The 14,459-nt window shown below is 32.1% G+C and overlaps 3 protein-coding genes across 4 annotated transcripts; 1 reads left to right on the forward strand and 2 right to left on the reverse strand.

The window, feature by feature from the left end:
• LOC107644447 (arginine--tRNA ligase, chloroplastic/mitochondrial) lies at nt 861–7,637 on the forward strand. Of its 2 annotated transcripts, none has more exons than XM_016348306.2 (18): nt 861–1,115; nt 1,612–1,668; nt 1,755–1,903; nt 2,022–2,097; nt 2,227–2,328; nt 2,542–2,757; nt 3,229–3,309; nt 3,803–3,886; nt 3,979–4,083; nt 4,643–4,821; nt 5,033–5,117; nt 5,346–5,532; nt 5,679–5,748; nt 6,061–6,130; nt 6,300–6,389; nt 6,745–6,813; nt 6,989–7,090; nt 7,292–7,637. In XM_016348306.2, the coding sequence occupies exons 2-18, from the start codon at nt 1,660–1,662 to the stop codon at nt 7,400–7,402; spliced, it is 1,785 nt and encodes a 594-aa protein (XP_016203792.1). In that variant the 5' UTR covers nt 861–1,115; nt 1,612–1,659; the 3' UTR covers nt 7,403–7,637. The 2 variants fall into 2 exon arrangements, with proteins under 2 accessions (XP_016203792.1, XP_016203793.1); XM_016348307.2 differs by having other exon boundaries at nt 1,616–1,668.
• On the reverse strand, nt 9,294–10,584 carry LOC107642142 (translation initiation factor IF-2-like). The gene is made up of 3 exons (XM_016345449.2): nt 10,312–10,584; nt 9,955–10,107; nt 9,294–9,863 (listed from the first exon to the last, which is right to left on the reverse strand). Exons 2-3 carry the CDS (start codon nt 10,063–10,065, stop codon nt 9,570–9,572), a joined length of 405 nt encoding a protein of 134 aa, XP_016200935.1. The 5' UTR covers nt 10,066–10,107; nt 10,312–10,584; the 3' UTR covers nt 9,294–9,569.
• LOC107644448 lies at nt 12,682–14,088 on the reverse strand. The gene is made up of 2 exons (XM_016348308.2): nt 13,604–14,088; nt 12,682–13,302 (listed from the first exon to the last, which is right to left on the reverse strand). The coding sequence occupies exons 1-2, from the start codon at nt 13,888–13,890 to the stop codon at nt 12,987–12,989; spliced, it is 603 nt and encodes a 200-aa protein (XP_016203794.1). The 5' UTR covers nt 13,891–14,088; the 3' UTR covers nt 12,682–12,986.

Genomic DNA, 14,459 nt, shown 5'->3' on the forward strand with positions numbered 1-14,459 from the left:
TCGAATTATGTATGTTTTTAGTTCGAACCAAGCTGGTTCGAATTACTCTTAATTTCGCTAAACAATTCGAGTTGATTCAGTTCGAATTATATACAAGTGCAAATCGAACTAAGCTGGTTCGAATTGCATAAAGAAGTGCTTTGGCTCATTCCTGAGACAATTTTCAATTTAACGAATTTAGTAATTTCTGAGCTCCATTGGCTTATTTACGTTTTTTACCCAAGAATATATGATGATAGATCATACGTTATTATAATAATAATTAAAACATACAAAAAAAAATCTATTCCCATTGAAAAATTTTCAAGTATAGCTCTTGTTTGGTAAGTAAAGTTTTTTAAAAGGTTGTAAGTTGTAACTGCTAAAATATATTTTTTTAAAGAAAAAAGATCTTTTAAAAAAAAGATATAAATTACAGCTTCTTAAAAAAGATCTTTTTTTTATTTTTTTAATACTTTTACTTTTACTACTAGAAATTTGCCAAACACGTTAAAAAATAAAAAAAATATCTAAAAAAATATCTTTTTTTATTAAAAAAATATCTTTTTTTATTAAAATAATGGCACCCAAACAAGCACACAAGCACAAAATTGTTTGGTTCTCTAACTTTAAAAAAAAAAAAAACTTAACACGGTCCTGACTATACAAATTATTAACAAATTATGATTCTATAATTTTTAAATGAGTATAAAATAAATATTATTTGAATTATAGTTCGTTTTTGTTCTTTAAATCATTGAACATTTAGAATTAAAGTGTAAATGCTAATATGATATGCCACATCTTGAACCGGGCTGGCCCGATTTGGGTCCCAAAACAAATCGATTCAGACCCGGGCGACCCATCCTACACCGGGGAGTGTTGAACACTTGAACTCCGATGAGAATGTTCAAACCAATTTTTTTATTTTAAAAAAAAAAGTCAACGGAAAGTAATGGGATAGTAACATGGTTCGGGTGGTTAAGCTTAACGGTGTTTGTTGCGCATCCGTGTCCCATTCTTGTTTCCCTCCATTGCTGATTTGCTTTTGAGGTGCTATAAATGGCAATTCCATAACGGAAGCTCAACAAATTGTAGGAGAATCTACTAACACAAGAAGTAACACTCTTCCTCTGGTCAGTTTTCTCTCTATCTTTCAAATATTCATTTCAATTTCTATGCTTTGTTCCACTAGAAATAAGTTTACTTCACGGCACGGTCACAATCTGATGAGCTTCATAGTTTGCCCTTTTTCTTTCTTACTCATGCTAAAAAGATGTATCTTTTATTTTTATTTTTATTTTGAAGAGCTAGAAGGGTCTCTTGTTTGATTTTCGCTCTCAAGTTTTGTATACAACTTATCTGTTTGTAGACACGGGTTTTCTGTTTTCTATTATGTTATCTTTGTTAATGTTTGAAGGTGATGATAGTATGCAACACTGCAAACTTGAGTTCTGTTACAATATATTATCCTATTTTGGGTTTGAATCTTTCTTGTGTTTTAGACCGTAATAAGTGTAAGTACACTGGAATAGAAGTTACATTTTCAGTCATGAATTAAGAAGTTGATTATTAAAAGGCTTATTACACCCTGCATCGATGACATCAGTCCGTTTTGTTGCTGTTGTGTAGACAGGTTAATTTGCTACAACGGCAACTACGGCACAGACATTGTCAACCATGGCAGTTGTAAGTTCATTGAGTTCCCATAGGGCATCCTAAGTTTTTGCAATAAGGTGCTGATCTTAGGACTAATGTTGTTTGTTTCGATCCAGGGTGCCGAAAACATGGGTAATGTTAAAAGGCAGTTGGTACAGCTGTTTGGGGTATCTCTGCGAGCAACCGTACCTAGCGAGACAGATGTAGCACCATTAGTTGATGCTTGCATTGCAAAATCTGGTGTAAGATTTGGCGATTACCAATGGTGAGTTGAATGTTGAAACATTTTCCCGCCAGTCAACATATACCTGAGGCTGTAATAGCATTGTTTATCAAGCATTGTAAACCACTAAGTTTTATTAATAATGTTTTTTCCTTGGCAGTAATAATGCAATGGGTTTATGGTCTAAGATAAAAGGAAAGCAGACAGAGTTTAGGGGTCCTACTGCTGTTGGGCAGGTATAACATGTGAAGTTTCTTTTACTTCTTCCTGCTTCACCAGTCTTTATTTTCTTTTAAATTCTCATATGAATTATTGATTTTTGAATAAGACTCTGACTTTTCTGTGTCAAATGATACTGTGTGTAGGCCATAATGAAGAATCTTCCCCCTTCTGATATGGTAGAATCATGCTCTGTAGCTGGCCCTGGATTTGTGAATGTTGTCTTATCAAGGAATTGGATAGCAAAGGTGACTGCATTTTCGACCTTCTAGTTCTAAAAGTAGTATCTATCTTATATCCAAGTCCCCCTCCCCCTCTTTTTTTGGGGGTTTTGGGAGAGGTTTCCTCTGGCTTGATCGAAAGTTGCAACTCTAGAAAGTAATTGTTTTCACCTTGTTTGGATTTTTGAGCTTATTCAAGAATTCAGTTTGCAATTAACATGAAAAATATTTGTCCTGCAGAGCTTACAAAAGATGCTAATTGATGGTATTGATACATGGGCACCATGCCTTCCAGTCAAGAGAGCTGTTGTCGATTTTTCGTCACCCAACATAGCAAAGGAAATGCATGTTGGTCACCTGAGATCTACCATTATTGGGGACACATTGGCTCGCATGCTTGAATTTTCACACGTGGAGGTTCTACGCCGAAATCATGTTGGTGACTGGGGAACACAGGTAGATATAGTATCCCAAATTATGCTATTTGTGTCATCAAATTTAAACTTGTATGTGGTTATTATCAAAGCTTGGTTTCTTCATATGCCTCTGGCCAATCGTTTGCAACAATCATTTAACTTGACAAGTTATGTTTATTATCATTTACTTGGTGACTTGGCAACTAAATAATAATTCTGTTTGGGACAATAAATGTTTTAAGTTGCTTTTATATCTTCATTATCAAAAAAACTAGGAGGAATCAGGCATTGTGTGATACTGTGATCTCTACTAAGACACTGTTTCCTATCTCTCGGGCAAATAGTTGGATATTGAGCTGTTTCACCTTCTCCCTGATTAGCAATGTCCTCTGATTTGTTATAGGGATATCCTTTTGGCATATTTGCTTGAATTATAAAACATTCCATTTTGGAAAGTTCTCATTTTGGTATTTGCACCATATGGCTTCAAGTCCAACCATTTATTTTGCAGTTTGGAATGCTCATTGAATTCCTTTTTGAAAAATTTCCAAACCCAGAAGATGTCAATGAAGCAGCCATTGGAGATCTTCAGGTGAGAAATACATTAAGATGTATTTATTCCCATTATTCTTATCTAGATTTTAAATATTATATTTTTATTGGTGTTTCTTCATCCACATCTTACAAATATATCAAATGTTAATTTTCTTTTTTGTGTAGTAATTCTAATTAAATTAATTTTTTCGCATGGAAGCAAAACTATGCATTCCTAAGGTATGTAGGAGTCAATTTGCAATAAATGCTATCAAACTTCTAAATGGGCAAAGGCCTTAAATAAAAGTGATTAGTTATCTCTCTTCATTTCTCTTTAAAGTAGAAAGAAGGTAAAGGGTGAAGCAATTGTTTGGGTTATGTTTGATCATGAATATTTCTCTTTACGAATTACTGCAAATGAGCCTTCAACCTGGCAATGATAATGTTTATGGTTTTGACAACATATATTTTTTATGATACTTTTTTTTTTCCCTGGAAAAGTTGGATTATTATCAGTGATTCTAATATTTCTGAGCTGCTGAATTTCTCAGACATTTTATAAGGCCTCAAAAGTGAGATTCGACAGTGATCCTGAATTTAAACAAAGGGCTCAACAGGCTGTTGTCCGGCTTCAGGTAATTTATATCTTGATTTTTTTTCCTGATTTCTCTATTCATAAATCTTGTGAAACCTGCTTTTGAATTTTGTGTATATGTAATTTTTTTAGGGTGGGGAAGACACATATCACAGGGCTTGGAAACAAATTTGTGAAATTAGTAGAACTGAATTCCACAGGGTCTATGAACGCCTTGGTATTCAATTGGAGGAAAAGGTAAAGGTTCTAGGTTCCTTTTTTAATCACTTTGTTCACCAATGATGCCTATTCTTTTGTACCTTAAAAAAAAGAATCCAAAGACTCCCCCCCACCCAATGAACTATGAAACCTCAGAGAATTGTATGCTGGCTTATTATTTTTGGGTATGTTGGAAACTTTGGTAGTTGCTATGCTTCTTATTCAATTCATGATATAGGTCTGATTCTGTCTTTATAACTAATAGTATGATTAGTTGATTACTTTACTCAAATTATCATTGGGAACCTGCTCTCTTTCTCTCTTATGTCTGGTTAAATTGGTCTTCTGTTGAAATTATATTCTCAACTAGCATTGAAATTTTATATGAAATAGAACTCCTATTTGGTTTATTGCTTTATCAATATTGTAGCTGGAAGGGCATTATTTGTGATTTCATTATGCCACTATTTAAACTTAGTGTAGGAATGAATCAATAATACATTGAGTATATGTTGAACTAATTAGAGGATCTTTTACTTACATCAGTAAATATCCCCTTTTTTAGTATTCTACTGAATGATGATATATTTGATCACAGGGAGAAAGCTTCTATAATCCATATATCCCTGGGGTTTTGGAGGAATTGAATAAAAAAGGAATCATTGAAGATGATAAAGGTGCTCGTGTGATATTTGTTCAGGATGTAAACATTCCACTGATTGTTGTGAAGAGTGATGGTGGTTACAACTATGCTTCAACTGATCTAGCAGCACTTCGGTCTGTTTCTGCCTTTAGGCTTTTGTACATGTTTTTGGAAATCTGTTACAATTGCTGACTTTGTATACTCAATTATTTTGTCAACATTTGTCTTGGATATTTCATGTGATATTTTCATCACTCTGCAATGTTATCTTTGTGTGGAATTGGAAATGTATTTACTGGGGAACCTTCTCCACTTTGATTATCTCTTTTATTTGAACCATTGTAGGTATCGGATAAACGAAGAAAAAGCTGAGTGGATTATATATCTCACAGATGTTGGGCAGCAGCAACACTTTGATATGCTATTTAAGGTATACCTAAATTAATAATTATCATAGTATCATATGGTTACTTTATCTTCTTGCTTATCAAGTGTGTGTGTTGTGTTGATTTAATCCATAAATATGTCCAACTCCTTTGCTTTTGTTTTATTAACTTTTAAATCAAATTTTAAAATGACAAAATTGTTTAATTTTTCATGGTACTGCAAGTGCTTCTGCTTATGTTCCAATGAGCTAAAGTGTTAATTGTCATTTCAGGCTGCTAAGCGCGCAGGTTGGCTGCCAGCTGATGATGGTTCATACCCAAAAGCTACTCATGTAGGTTTTGGTCTTGTTCTTGGGGAAGATGGAAAAAGATTTCGGACTCGTAGCACTGAGGTTGTTAGATTGGTTGATTTGCTTGATGAAGCCAAGAATCGCAGTAAAACTGCCCTTCTTGAACGTGGTAAAGTACTAAAGTACCAGTTTCCTGGTTGAATTTTTACTTCTTATCTTCATCCAAGTATCTGTGGCATGAATTTTTGTTTATCTGTGAATGCATGCCAGATTTTACACCAGATTTTTAACCTTCCAAATCCTATGTTCTTTCAGATACAGCTAAAGGATGGCCTGAGGAGGAGGTTGAGAAAACATCACAGGCAATTGGTTATGGTGCTGTTAAGTAAGCTCATCTCACATTGACTACTCCTCTTTCTATTCTAAATCAACACTATGTCCTGTCGTACAATGTTGTTTTCTGCTTATTTGCAGTGTTAGTTTTGTGAATTCCTGTGGACTGAATTTTTTAAATTGTTATAAGTGGGATGTTTAAGATTTTTTGCCAATGATCTGAATACTGTTGATACATACTGATTTTAATTCTTTAGGTTTCTTCTTGCTAGTGTCAAATGCTAAATAGATAAGTCACAACTATGTAACTTGGCCTCCTAAATGAGTTGTTGGCTTGTAATCTCATCTTTGATAGTGTTTACAGGTATGCTGACTTGAAGAACAATAAACAAACAAATTACACCTTCAACTTTGATCAGATGCTCAATGATAAGGTGCAAAACTATAGCTGTGCAAATTTTGTTTTCATGCTTTGGAAGCAAGAGCAAAACAGATCTTAGTTTTAATGACCATTATTTATGTGTTGAGCCGCTTTTTTTCTCTCTTAATAGATCAGACTTGTAAGCTAGTAGTTCTCTTCACCATATTGAACTCCTGAAACAGGGCAATACTGCTGTTTATTTGCTGTATGCACATGCTAGGATCTGTTCGATCATCAGGAAATCTGGTAAAGACATAGAAGAAGTAAAAAGAGTAAGTTTGTTTTCTTCTTGGGATCAAGATGTACTGGTTTATTAACTGTTATATGTAGTTAGTTGTTAAAAAAAATCCATAATTATTTCAGTATTTTTATATGTATAGTTTCAATTACCCCACATAATGGGAAAAAGTTTGGAAGTTGTTTTGTTGTTTGATTTTACAAGATACATGATACAAATATCAGAGCTATGGCTAGGTTTGCTTTCTGGCATGGTTAACTTGTATACTTCAATTTAGCACCCTTCTATTTTAATGTGATTGTGATATTATTTAGTTATTCAGTAAGCTAAAGATCAATTAGTGCATATTTCTTACTATCTATTTTATGTTTAACAACGTATTGCGACAGAATGCTAAAATAGCATTGGATCACGAAGATGAGCGCGCATTGGGGCTTCATTTGATACAATTTTCGGAGGTAGGACATGTTCTTGAGCTTTAGACCTTTATTTATAACTATGTTACTGGAGCTCTATTCACATCAAGAAAGGAATTTGACATAAAACCACAATTCAAAAATGGCTGGGTAGTCCAAAAAACCATACTTATGCTCATGTAGTCATGTGGATCTTTGTACGGTTTTGTTTTTTCAGGTTATTGAGGAAGCATGCACCAATTTATTGCCTAATGTCTTGTGTGAATACCTCTATAATTTGTCAGAAATCTTCACAAAAAAGTTTTATTCTAATTGCCAGGTATACTTCTAAAGCCAACTTATGGTATATTTATCCTTGCTATTTTCACAACTTTACTTCTGACGCAGTGAAAGAATATTAGAATAATGTTTAGATAAGTCATAAGTTATGTGTACACATTAAGTGTGGGATGCTGTGTTGACTCACATCGCATTAACATTTTTCGTGAGTCCTTTGATCGAACAAATTCGCTCGTGGCAGGTTGTCGGGTCGCCTGAGGAAAGTAGTAGACTCTTGTTATGTGAAGCAACAGCAACTGTGATGAGAAAGTGCTTCCATCTCCTTGGAATTGTACCTGTTTATAAGATTTGACCTCTTTCATAAAAGGATTCCTTCAAATTCTAAAGCTTTTGCAGCTCTAATTTTTTATTTGTACATAAGTTTTAGGGACAATCACAAAATCAAAACTCTTATGGTAAACTATATCTGTTTTTTTATGACCATTCACGTGGTCAAGGTAAAATGTAGTTATTTTTGCTGATTTAGTATTACATATTTAGATACACAAGTAAAACTGCATCAAAATTAAATTTAAATTATATTACTATATCTACCTCTCTTTTTGTTTATTTGCATTTTTGAGATTAAAGCAGCAACATAGTGAATGCTTGATAGTTGATAGGGAATGCTTTATAGCATAGAAATTTTAATGAAAGTTCACTTGAAATTTATTTACAGTTATATCATATTCCTTGTAACCTAAGTTTTAGACACGTAAAGGACACGGAATATTAAAATAAAATATAAATATTCAATAACATCAAGAAGTTATAGTTTATACGTTTTTCCGAGTGAGTGAAGCTAAGATTATGAGTTTGAGTATAAATATGTGCTTGGAATCAAACAAAAACGTCTGGTATGATGAAATATTCTATGCCAATACGTTTGTTCAAAGCAGGTTTTAAGCTACAATTGTTAAGAAAGATTAATACACCAACCATTAATGTTTGTATCAAAATTCTTTCTGAAATTATTTCATTCTGGATATTTATAGAAATTTTTCGAATGGTACCACAATTCACCTGTCGTACAACAATGTGTTGAACTACTTCAATAAATCTGCGAGTAAGATATCCAGCATATTATATATTCTATTAAAGAGAGTTTTTCGCGTAAATTACTTTAAATGGATAAATCAATCATTTATTCTTATGAATCTAACATTAATCCTCTAGTGATAAACAATAAATGAATATGATTTTCTAGTATAGATTTCATAAACCCTACAACTTTAAATCATTAATTAAAAAGATGAGTAATTAACCATTTCTGACCATGAAAGATTGAAGCGCTGACAATACTGACCATGACTAATTTAAATTAACTTTATAACCATGAAAGATTTGCTCCGTTTGACCTTTCTAACCAAACGTCAATTTTTTAAATTTTTCGTTAGTAAGGCTTCCTACGTGGCAAGTATCCTTCCAACTTAGCTTTCCAACGTGGCTTTACTGCCTAATTTTACCATAATAACCATATGTGCTTCTTCTTCATAAGTGTGTGGGTTATTCAAAAATCTGAAACCCTAGTTATGAAAGGTTGAGAATGTAGTTATGAAAGTAGAATATGGATTTATTATGATAGCAATCATGCTTCTTCTTTTGCGTTTATCATGCTTCTTCTTCTATGTTTATTATGAAAGTAGTTATGAAGATAGGAAAGATTAAGGGAGATATTATAGAAATTAGGATATGAATTTTGTCCATTGTTACAGGACTTGTGTTGTGCTTCCTTTCAATCATGTTTCTCGCGTTTAAAATGTAGAATTGAGGTTTGATTTGATTATATTCTTTTCCTGGGTTGATATTGAATTGGAATGGGAAGGGAAATGTGGCGTTGAACCAGTTTCTAGTTTGTTAAATTTTTTTTGACAAAATTAACCTGATAATTATATATTTATTGACATATTTAACCACGAAAATTGAGAATTTGACAAAAATAACCACTAAAAAATTTCAAAATTTAACATAATTAGTTATATTTCATATCACAAACACTGATTTAACTTTGATATAACAATTATAAGTTGTGACAATTAACAGTTAATGAAAATTTGTGAACCGAATGAATGAAAATTTGACAAAAATAACCTTTAGATATTTGAAATTTGACATAGCTGCTTATATTTCAAATCATAAACTCTAATTTAACCTGCGCATAGCAATATATATGAATGGTGACAATTACTAAATGAAAATTCTTGTACCAAATCAATGTGGGACAATGCCAAATATGTAATCATCTCCCATTAACATAGTAAACATATAAGTTCATGCTGATTCATCATAGTTGTTTAATGAGAACTAAGTAACAAAACAAACCATGGTCAATGTAACTCTAAACCAAAATACTATAACTAAGTTTCCAAAAAGATTGAAGTGAACATGGTCTATGTAACAGGCATATCTAAACACTACAACAAAAGTTCCTTAATCCAATCAATCTTAGGCCCTAACTAGGTGTGGAATTACTACTGCCACTAGAGAATCCAGTTGTTGGTGCTCCAAGTCTTGGAGTCGGTTCCAACACTAGCACCATGCATAGTTTCTTGGCTAACAATAGGCCTACTTGAGGGGTTGCTTATTGAAGGAGGTCTCATGTTGTTGAACAGAATTGGAGGAGGCCTCTTGGTATTCTTCCTTTTGGCTGGCCTCTTGCTATCAGAGGGAATATTCTGCATTGAAGGTCTGATTGGTGGTGATCTTATAGGTGCCAGTTGAATTGGAGGTTGGTTGGCTTGAGGAGGAATAAGTGGATCAGGGTTTGGTATTATCTGTTTAGAGAGGAAATAATTGCATTAACAATTAAAAACTATGAGAAAATAATTACATTAACATATATAAGTATTTTATTGTCGGAATCACCATAGATGGCGCTGTTACAGGTGCAGCTGGTGCTGCCGGTGCTGCATCTAGAACTGCTGTCGGTGCTGCATTTGGGACTGCTACTGGTCCTGCTTCTTTGGGTACAGCCATGTCGTCCTTCTTTTTTTGACATGTTCTTCTATTATGTCCAGCCTAAAGAAGCAAGAAATTAAACAAGTGATGATTAGTAAAATTAATCAGCAATCACCAACAATCAATAACCTAATTAGTAAAATTTTTGTAACATTTTTAAAGAAAATCATTAGTAAATTAGGAATTCTGCAATGGCAGCATTTGCCCTAACCTAAAAACCAAAAACAATAATGGAAAAAAGAAAGAGTAGAAGCAGGCACCAACCGGAACATAGGCAACAAGAGTGATGACGGGAATGCGACGGCGAGTACTTTGAGGGCACCTTAACGCGATAACGAAGACTGACACGGGAATGTACAAGCTCTGAATGCACAACACAGAGGACCTCCACGACGACGAGTACACTTGCAACGCTCACAGACGATGAAAGCCAGTGAAGAGCGACGACGTCCGCTGGGTTAGAAGAGAGTCGATATCACCATTGATGAAGAACTGGAGCATCTGCGCGCGAAACCCTTGGTGTTTCTATTTGGTACCAAGACTCCAAAAGACTCTGATGATGACTGATTAGGTGATTAGTTTAGTAACATTATTTTATTATTAAATTAAAATAAATTAATGACACCTTGGATAATAAACAGCCACGTAGGAAGCCTTACTAACGAAAAATTTAAAAAATTGACGTTGGGTTAGAAATATCAAACGGATCAAATCTTTTATGGTTATAAAGTTAATTTAAATTAGTCATGGTCAGTATTGTCAGCGCTTCAATCTTTCATGGTCAGAAATGGTTAATTACTCTAAAAAGATATTGTAGATGGTTTCATTTATACTTGAGTTTCTTGAACTATACAATCTTGTATTATCATTATCAGATTAACACTAAGTCACCAAAAAATTATCAGATTAACACTAGTGTTATATTTGTACTAACTGTTTGAATGGGATTAGTTGTAAGAGAATGATTAAATTGTGTGTACAATAATATATTACAATTATGCTGCCAAAATAATCTTTGAAATATTACATGTTTATTAGATCATATGCTTTAAATTAGCCTTGAAAGATATAATAATAAACCAAATTATTCCTTCTGTTAATTAAATGATGGCGTGTCGCTCTGCGTTTATTTCTGAAAATAGGATAAAACAAAACTCTAAGAATAAAACACAAAGGATAGAGATATAAAATTTTGTGTGCTTGTATTCTGTTTGATGATAAATTAAAACAAATTATAAAAATCTAATTTGTTCTTATTTTTTTTCATTCAAAAATTTTGAGAAAAAATATAATAATAATAAAAATAATTATAAAAAATTAACAAGAATAATGAAAAAAAAAATAAGTTGGGCTCCTTGTTAGTGTTTCTATGTCATTTCTATCAGGATAAACACAAAATACATTAATTCAATATCTCTATCCATATCTCATTGATTTTGTGTTTCCGTGTTCCTGTTTGATTCGCAATTATATTTGTTAGAGGCTAATTTGAGACGTTGATATTTCCAAAACTAAATTGAAACACATTTGATCTTTTATAAACTATTTTGATTATTAACACTAACATTTTATTCTTACAAGGACTAAGGGTGTGTTTGGCAGCGAGTTAGAAAGAAAAAGCACGTTATAATTTTTTTTTAAAAATTTCAATTTTTGGTTTGACTAATTTTTCTTTACCTTTGAAGGTTTCAATTTTTGGACTAATTTTTCTCTCTATAAACGCAGAATTAATTTTGGTCACAAAACTACGTTTATAAAAAGCAAAAATTTTCTAGTTTCTGCGTTACCGGCTTTTAGCCATTAACATTTAACATTTATTTTTTTTACCAATTTTATACTTTATACGTATTATTATATCATTTATAGAATTTTTATTATTTCTCTTTATTTCTATTATTTATTATTTATATTTTTAATTAATTTTTTATTTGACATTATATATTTTTATAGTTATAATTTTTGTGTATTATATTTATTATTATCTTTTTATAATAGAATTTATTGATCCCATTAGGTAAAATAAATTAAATATAAAATTAATTTTAATATAAAATTGTCAAACATAAATCATATGAACACAAACTTACTTCTACCCAAAATCAATCCTATAAAATCCAAAGGCACTTAAATTTAAATTTTATTCAAACTTTAATTTGACAAACTACCATCAGTATCCAAAGGCACTTAAATTTGGTAGCTCACCATTCTTAAACCGTCTATTTTGGCCTTCACCAGTTCACCAAACATGGATTTTGTGTCGACTAATTTCATTCCCAGAAACTGAGTTACACTTTGAAATCCCAAAGTTATATAGTTTTTAGTTACCACATAGAATAACTAATGCTTATCTTTTTATTTTTCACTTTGATAGTATGATGATAATACATAGTATTGAACCTCCACTTTTATTCCTTCATGATGAAGTGTCACAGACTCACAGGGTACAAAGGAGCCATTTCTTTTGCAGCTGTTTATGGTTCTTACTTCTTAGCTCATTCAATTTCAAATGTCCTTGAATATACTTTAAAAAATAAATAAAGGAATAAATAAAACCTTATTGAATATACATTGCTTCAAGTATCCACAAACATTAGCTTCAACCCATGTCAAGTATCAAGAATAACTAGTATGATATAGAGAAACTCATTTCCAAATTTATTTAATAGGTTAAACAAAAAAGGTTACATAAGTTTCCTTTCTACCCATTTTCCCCCACAATAATTGTGATTACCTAATACTAATAGCCCCTTCATTTCCCTACTTATCAATAATTGAACCCTAGTTATAATATACCACCATGGAAAACAAAGCAACAAGGAATCATAATTCTAGGAAATTAGACTCATAATTAGCTGAAATTTTGGATTAAAAAACAAAAATTTTCCGGATTTTTGTACATGATGGAAAAAACCTAAGCTCCCAAATGGCTATAACACAATTCAAAAGTTCTTGTGTACAGAAATAGAAGGCCTAGATCCACCAAGGAAACTCCCTTTTTTGCTTTGTAAAGACAAAAAAGACCCTCTTGTGGATGGAGAAGTTTTCTTTGATATTGTAGGCTTTGGAGTGAATGATATTCTATTATTATTATTATTTTGGTTATCCAAGCCTCCACCATAGCTTTTACAAGACTTCATTCTCTTGCTATAAGTTGTTGTTGTTATTCCTTTCTTTGGAAGATCTTCTATGCTTTGCACCCTTCCCAATGAAGTGAAAGATTGTGCCTTCCCTTCATAGAACATAGATAACCCTCTCCTAAAAATTAAGCAAAAAACAAATAAATAACTCAATATGAGGAAAAATACTAATCATCAAAGTTTCTAATAATAATATATGATAAAACTTAATAACATACTTCCAAGAATGGAATGCATTGGTTACTAGTTACTACACAAAATAAAATAAAATTTCTCAATAAAAAACTCTTCACATATAAATGTTAATAAGCAGTGCCCTTAAAACAAAACCCTGAACAATAATAATATTGCACTAATGATAATAATAATAACAATTGAAAAAATAATAATCAAGAGAGAGATGAGGATATATTGCTTACTTTATAGGGAGATGGTTCATGAGCTCTGATAGTTCAAACAAAGGTCCATCTTTTGAATGTGATGATGATGAAGAAGAAGAAAATGATGATGATGATGCATCCTCAGTCAACTCATCAGATGAATATGATGAACACAAAGAATCCATTGTGTCTTCTGAGATTGATCCAATGGATATTGATGAACCACTGCTACATTCACAATGATCCTCCATTATTATTCCCTTCACATTATTCTTCTTATTATCGTTACCCATTTCTATAAACGTTTCTTGTGCCTTATTCCCCATTATTATTATTTCATATATCTGCCAAGAAATTCAAAGAAGATCGAAGAAGAAGAGAAGAAGAAGAAGATAGAAGAAAATCTTGGTTTCTCTCTGATCTAGGAAATGCAAAAGGCCTTCAATTCATGACCGGAAAACTCTGAAGGAGTTATAATAAAATATTGATTCTTATTTATACGATTGCAAATGAAAAAAAGAAGGATTGGATAACTTTGACCAATTAAATTATTAATTAAGTTGTGTATGGATAATACTAATATATAAATAGTTAAATGTTTGGCATTATCATCATATTCATATATGGTGTGAAATTCATAACATGTCAATTAGGACAACTAGGACTAGAAATGAGGATAAGATCTAAATTTCAAAACATCCATATCATGGCCTGAGTCACCCTCATAACTACCCTCTTTTAATTTAATTTTTTATTATTTGGAGGGTCACTTCAGACTCAGGTCCACATCTTCTTCTTACCATCTTTATTTTGCTTCATAAAGCCACGACAAATACGAATATTCCCTCCTTTTAATGCAAAAAGGACTATCAAAATAAAATAGATTATAAATTAT

The sequence above is a fragment of the Arachis ipaensis genome, chromosome B05, assembly GCF_000816755.2.
Source record: "Arachis ipaensis cultivar K30076 chromosome B05, Araip1.1, whole genome shotgun sequence".
Classification (NCBI taxonomy): domain Eukaryota; kingdom Viridiplantae; phylum Streptophyta; class Magnoliopsida; order Fabales; family Fabaceae; genus Arachis; species Arachis ipaensis.